The 6,157-nt window shown below is 58.3% G+C and overlaps 2 protein-coding genes and 1 non-coding gene across 3 annotated transcripts; 1 reads left to right on the forward strand and 2 right to left on the reverse strand.

The window, feature by feature from the left end:
* The first annotated feature begins 265 nt into the window (after nt 1-265).
* PHACADRAFT_255196 (uncharacterized protein) lies at nt 266-1,776 on the forward strand. The gene is made up of 7 exons (XM_007395240.1): nt 266-461; nt 534-712; nt 776-996; nt 1,052-1,148; nt 1,201-1,247; nt 1,302-1,393; nt 1,458-1,776. Exons 1-7 carry the CDS (start codon nt 306-308, stop codon nt 1,707-1,709), a joined length of 1,044 nt encoding a protein of 347 aa, XP_007395302.1. The 5' UTR covers nt 266-305; the 3' UTR covers nt 1,710-1,776.
* A 1,171-nt stretch (nt 1,777-2,947) lies between these two features.
* On the reverse strand, nt 2,948-5,517 carry PHACADRAFT_255202 (uncharacterized protein). Its single transcript, XM_007395241.1, has 8 exons — nt 5,176-5,517; nt 5,009-5,115; nt 4,859-4,960; nt 4,290-4,807; nt 3,934-4,233; nt 3,790-3,871; nt 3,436-3,725; nt 2,948-3,372 (listed from the first exon to the last, which is right to left on the reverse strand). Exons 1-8 carry the CDS (start codon nt 5,422-5,424, stop codon nt 3,068-3,070), a joined length of 1,953 nt encoding a protein of 650 aa, XP_007395303.1. The 5' UTR covers nt 5,425-5,517; the 3' UTR covers nt 2,948-3,067.
* Nucleotides 5,518-5,602: 85 nt separating this feature from the next.
* On the reverse strand, nt 5,603-5,689 carry PHACADRAFT_t85. Its single transcript has one exon. It is a non-coding gene; the product is annotated as a tRNA-Ala (tRNA).
* Between the last annotated feature and the right edge of the window lie 468 nt (nt 5,690-6,157).

The following is a 6,157-nucleotide window of genomic DNA, read 5'->3' on the forward strand; positions in this document are numbered from 1 at the left end:
AGATACTTCAATTGAATCCTGAACACTAGCGCGCTGCTACGTAACCCTAACCCATGCAATGACGCATCCCTGCGCGCCAGCCATGGCCGCGCCTGCGCTCATGATCATCTACCACCACCATGGGTGGTGCACACACCTCGTTTCGCATCTGCATGCCCTGCTCCTCAGCGCACCTTGATCACACCTCATCCTGAACATTTTCTCCAGCCCACACCGACGCACTCGAGCCACCGAACGATGGACGTCCCCGACACCGACCCGCCGGCGCACCACGCCAACGCGGACGCGACAGCATTCCAAAACCCATGGCCCCCCAAGTCGCTGCTCGCCTCGCGCCAGGTCTTTGCGCAGTTCCCACTCGCCCTCGCGAAGCGCATCGAGGGGTACGACATCAAGCACATCCGCGTCGTGCACCCGGACTTTGGGACGCGCACACCGGACGAAGGGAGGATCAAGGCGACGTGGCTCGGGCATGCGGTGCGTGGTGTTTGTGGTCCTGCGCGCATTTGTGAGCTTACAGAACAGGATACCAGGGCTTCATAGTCCAGCTTCCGCCGGTCGCAGAGCTCGAGCCTGTCCGGATCCTGTTCGATCCCATCTGGTCTGAGCGTGCATCCCCGCACCAGTCTGCGGGCCCGCGAAGAAGGCTGCCGCCGCCTTGCGACCTCGACCAGCTTCCGGACTTTCAGTACGTTGTCACAAGCCACAACCAGTGAGCCAGCTGCTTCCTGTGGTCTCTGCTTGCGTCTTACGGCACAGCTCGGCGTTCGTGCAGCTATGACCACCTAGATTGGCCTACAATAGAGCGCATATACAAGATGAAAGGCTCGCATGTCACATTTGTCGCACCTCTCGGACTGGAATCGTGGTTTCGCAGCGGCGGCATACCGGCAGAACAGATCGCCGAACTAGACTGGCACGAAAGTGCAGAACTGCGCGCTAGCGAGAGGCACCCAACTGTCAAGTTTATATGTGCGCCCGCACAGCATGGCAGTGGTGAGTGCCCTCACTCAGTGTAGTCAATGGCGCAAATTCTAATGGGCAGCACCAGGTAGAAGCTTATTTGATCAGAGATCGACGCTGTGGGCTAGCTGGGCTGTACATCAAGATATTGGAGATGGGAGGAGAGCAGCTGTATATCACGCGGGGTAAGCGGCTTCTTAGAAGGGGCGTCGCGTCTTGACTAACTAGAATCGCCAGAGACACCGGCTACATGACGCATGGGGGACCTTGCCCAGCATTCGCTGGTACGTCTACTCGGCTCTTATGATCTCGCGAGTCCATGCTGACTTTGGTTGCAGAGATTGGAGAGAGGTACGGACCGTTTGACATGGCAATGATACCCATCTGGCGTGGCGGCTCACTTTCGTTCATAGCCGCAATGGGTCTCCGGGTACGTACCTACCTCTTCTCCTCCCTCGTGGTATGTCACCCTTACACTTCCGCGCGCCTCGTAGCTGGTCTCGACTGAGCTCATAGACGGCCTGCACGCGTCACCGGCGCACGCTGTGCGCTTGCACAAGGACATTCGGTCGCGGCACAGCATAGGGATGCACTTCGCGACATTCGCAGGGTCGGACGGAGAGGCGTGGGAGCCTGTTGCAGAATTAGTAGCGGCGAAGGAGAAGCAGCACGTCGGGGACTGGCACGAGGAGGGCGGGTTTGGTGTGATCGACATCGGAGAAACTGTTGTCGTCGCTATGGAGTGAGCTGGCGTGTCGGAGCTCTCGGGCGTGCTTGAATCTGCCTTGTGTTGCTCTGGAGCATTGTTATTTTATGAACTAAGTCAGTCATTTGGAGGTCATATATTCATGTTGGAATGCTTCATGTTGAGGCTACCATGAGGTGACATGGAACATTGTGGCGCGGTATCTGCCGAGGTGAATCCTTTTGACGGAGCCTCGGACTCCTGCGTCACTACGGATGCTGATATTTATTGCGCACGGACACTAGTAGATAGGTAGCACTTCAAATTGAGGAGAGGAAAAAAAAAGAATCCTTTTGACGACGCTGGCCACATGTGCAATCGAATCAGCTCCTCTGTCGAGGTGCGACTGCGAGTCAAGGGCTTGGGGGAAGAGCAGGGCCATGTGAATACTGCATAAACGGCCGCCACCGCGAGACGTCGGCGGCCTGAATCGATTCCGCAGCGAGCGGGACGCTTTCCATGTACGACGCCTGGTTATGTACATAAGCGTGTTTGGTAACCAGAAGCAAGCAAATCACAAAAATCACAAAGAGGGACCAAAACAGAGGGAAAACGCGGTGTCCGAGATCAACAGGGAGACGAGGGGAGAAGCAATGTCTGAGAGAAAATGGGCCACGACAAGTACAAAAACGGGGCAGGGAAGGGAGGAAAGCGCAAAAAAGGGACTTGAAGCCTAATGCAGATGGAGGTCAGACCAAGCGAGGTATGACAGAAAGTGCTAGCATGAACCTAATGCAGATGGAGGTCAGACGGGACGTCGACGAGACGTGTGGCCACCATCTGCGGTCAGGAGAATCCCAGTTAGGTACGCTCACTGCTGACAAGGCGTCGGCAATGTACCTAACACTCCTGAGCAGGTCCGTGTTCGTCCGCTGTTGGACTCATCCTGCTGCCGCAAGCAGGGGAACGGAGGCCGCGGCGGGCCTCTAGGCGGGAACGACGAGCGCTTCGAGGAGTCCGTGTGCGCGCGTCGCTCGCTCGACTTGTATAAACTACTGTACGGTACCTCTATAGGTGCACATTTTTCACGGAAATTGGCCAGCGCCGTGTTAATCGATACCCTAGGGAGGTCCAGCCCTCATTCACTATTGGCACACACATGTATAGATTTGTTCGAGCAAACGTTCAACTTTCCCTGCACTGGACCTCGTGCCACGGCAGCCCGGCGACAGCAATCGCATCCAGAGTCCGACGCACGCCCTCACGCTCCTGGGACACAACAACCGTTCCGCGGTCATCAAAAACACAAGCCGCGTTCCCTCCATTGCTCCAGGAATAAAAACTTTACACACACCGAGTATACAGCACGTTACACATAATTCAAGCACAGTCCTGACATACACCCACGTTAGTCCAGCCTCAGAACCCGCCCTTGCCCTGCACACGCGCGACGGCGTTGAGCATGCCCTTGGCGACGTTCAGGGGGCCACCCATGCCGCCACTGCTCGCGACCTCGTTGCCGTCCGCGTCGCGCCACACGCCGTCGCGCCCGACGGGGCCGAGCGTGGCCGAGTTCTGGTTGTGGTTCAGCGCCCGGAGCCACTCGCGCGCGAGCGCGGGCGAGTCGACCATCACGTTCGCCTCCTGCGAGTGGTACCAGCTCTGGGCGTCCTGGTTCCCGTTCCCGAGGATCGTCACCTGCTCGTCGATGCAGCAGAACTTGACTGTGTGCGCTCTTCAGTGTCAGGGTCTGAGGCCAAAAAAAGGGGAGATGGGCGGGCACGCACCGTGGCAGTTCCGCTCCTTCTTGCTCGCGTCGACCGGTCGGTCGCGGTCCTTGGCCGTGTACCAGGACGCGCGCAGGTTCTGGCGGAGGTCCTGGCCGGAGGACTCGCCCTCCTTGCTCAGCACGTCGCACATCTTGGCGAATACCTTGCTGTTCGTCCCGCCCTGCATCGGCAGCATCTCACCCTGATCGTTGTACCCGAGGCAGACGTACAGCGTGCACACGATGCCCCGCCGGCACGCGTCCAGCACGGCCTCGACGACCTCGGGCGCGTTGAAGTCCGGCGTTTGGCTGTGGGCGGCGCGCTTGTGGTGAGCAACACGTGCTGAGCATGGAGGAAAGCGGGCGGACGCACATGAACACGCTCTTCTGCGCGAGACGGATGCCGGTCTCCCAGGCGACGTTCTGGGGCACGTCGACGTCCGCGTGTCCCGGCGCTGCCCACCAAACAGAAACTCGTCAACAGGGCTATCCTGCTCGTACGCGACAGAGTGCTCACTTCCGTGCGGCGCGCGGTTGACCATGGCGATGGGCACCGGGTCGTGCCGCTCATGCACGACGAACGGCTCGAAGCCCTCGGCCCTGATGAGCGTAAAGTCCGTCATCGGCTTCGGCCGCTCCTTGGCCTGCTTCTTCTCAGCCTTCTTCTCGTGCTCGCGCTTGACGGGATTGTGCGTGGTCTCCTCCCCGTCCACGGCGGCGGCGCCATCGCCCTGTGGCTGTGGAGACGGAGAAGGAGACGGCGACGGCGACGGCTGGCCCGTCGTGTTTGCGTCCGCCCGGTCCGTGTTCGACGTGTCTGTCGGGGCCAATTAAGAGCTGTGCCGTTTGGGTCGCTGCGAGGTAGGGACTCACCAGGGTGCCCCGGCAGCGCGTCCGCGCTGTTCCTGATCAGCTGCTCCTTCATGCGCTGCGCCTCGTCGAAGCAGTCGCCCGCGCCCGCGCGCTCCTGGCTGAGCGCGGGGTTGAGCAGCGACGGCAGCGGCGGGTCCATCACCTCGGCCCAGCTGAGGAGCGCCATGTCGTAGAACGCCTCGACGATCGCGCCCTCGAGGTGCACGTTCAGCTCGAGGTTCACGCGGTCCTGGATGTTGTTCGACGACAGGCACGCGACGCGCCGGTCGATGACCATGTACTTGGCGTGGAAGGTGCCCATGATCGGCCGGTGGTAGTTCATGACCTCCAAGTGAATGCCGCCGAGCTCCTCCTTGGCGGGCAGGCCGAGGCCCGCCCAGTCGGATGGGTCGACGCGTTGGTGGTTCTTGGCCACTTGCTTGAGGCTGCCACGGTCGAAGATGAGTTTCACGACGGGACGTTCGTTGGCGGGGAGGTCGCGGCAGCGATTTGAGAGCTCGATGAGTCCGTCATGGATGCTATCTTCGTGTTAGGATACGCTGCAAGAGGGAGTGTCACAACAGGCGTACAAATGCGAGCCCCAGCTTGGCTCCCAGTAGTTCGTGGCGAGAAACACTTCGTGTTTCGCGCTGATGATTAGCTCCTTGTAGTAACGCATGATATCAGGGACCCTACATTGGATAAGCATCAGGAAGGGATATAGCATGCACAAGACATACAAGGAGATGATCGACATGGGTATGACGCCAGAGGATCCCATGAGGGACGGAGAGCACATGTTCTTAAGCGGGCCATGTTCAAGGGTATCAAGGACGTTGCTGTAAATCTAGCCCATCGGCAGCACCGTTGAGCTGGAAAGCGTAATGGATGATAGGAGGTGACGCGCCTTTAAGAATAGGTCACTCGGCCTGTAGGGAAACTGTCCGCATTTCTCGACAGCGTCCAGCTCCTCTTTGGTAAAATCGTCGTGTATGCGTAGCTTCTTTGAGCGTGATGATGTTTCTGGCTTCTCAGGGAAGACCTTGTACGCGATGTCGAGGATCCTCGCTTTGGGGTCGGTGGCGAGGGCCTCTGTGACCGCGCCGTTCACGGTCTTGTGGGCAGTGGCGAGCTGGAAGACCTGTTCAGAAGGCATACTGCAGGACTCTGAGAGGTGAAGCACGGGGGTATCCAAAGGCAAGGGGATGTGTGCCAGCTCCACACGAGTCGTGGTATTATTTATCTCGACTGCGCGGAACCTTGGTCAAGGCACAGAAGCGGAAGCGCCAAGCCCATGGCGATGTCGTCACTGGCGAGGAGCAAAACGAAACCAGTGGACACTGGGAGGATTGAACTCCCGACCTCACGCAAGCAGCCGTCGAGAATGCGAAGCGTGCGCGCTACCACTGTTCCAAGTGCCCAGCGTCGATGTTGCCCGTCCGAGTTTACTGGGGTTGCACGCGTTTGCGACCTCGCCAAGATGAAATCGGCGATTCAGATTCGAGCACTCGCCAAATATCGACCTGCCTCCAGTGCAGAGAAACAGTATATGTCCAACCAGCATTCGTTTTCCTGTCCGCGATGCCAGTCAGGTTAGTGAATCACATGTGCGGCCTCGGCAAGGAGAGGAGCAATGGTGAGTGCGACATCACGAACTATTTCTCTCTTCTCATAATGACCCTAGGTTCTCAAGATCTCAAGCTCACGAGTAATCTAGATGCTACAAGATAATTAATTATTTTTTCTGACATATTTATTCTGAGACAGTCGCAGTCGAGCATTGCAAGCTGTTCAATGGCTGTCCCACCTGGTGAGCGAGTTACATACCATCATGGGTTCACATGCTCTTAGTGAGTTTTAGTGCGTCTACTTTTTTCTTTCGGCTTGCC

Source organism: Phanerochaete carnosa (genome assembly GCF_000300595.1).
Source record: "Phanerochaete carnosa HHB-10118-sp unplaced genomic scaffold PHACAscaffold_5, whole genome shotgun sequence".
Lineage (NCBI taxonomy): Eukaryota > Fungi > Basidiomycota > Agaricomycetes > Polyporales > Phanerochaetaceae > Phanerochaete > Phanerochaete carnosa.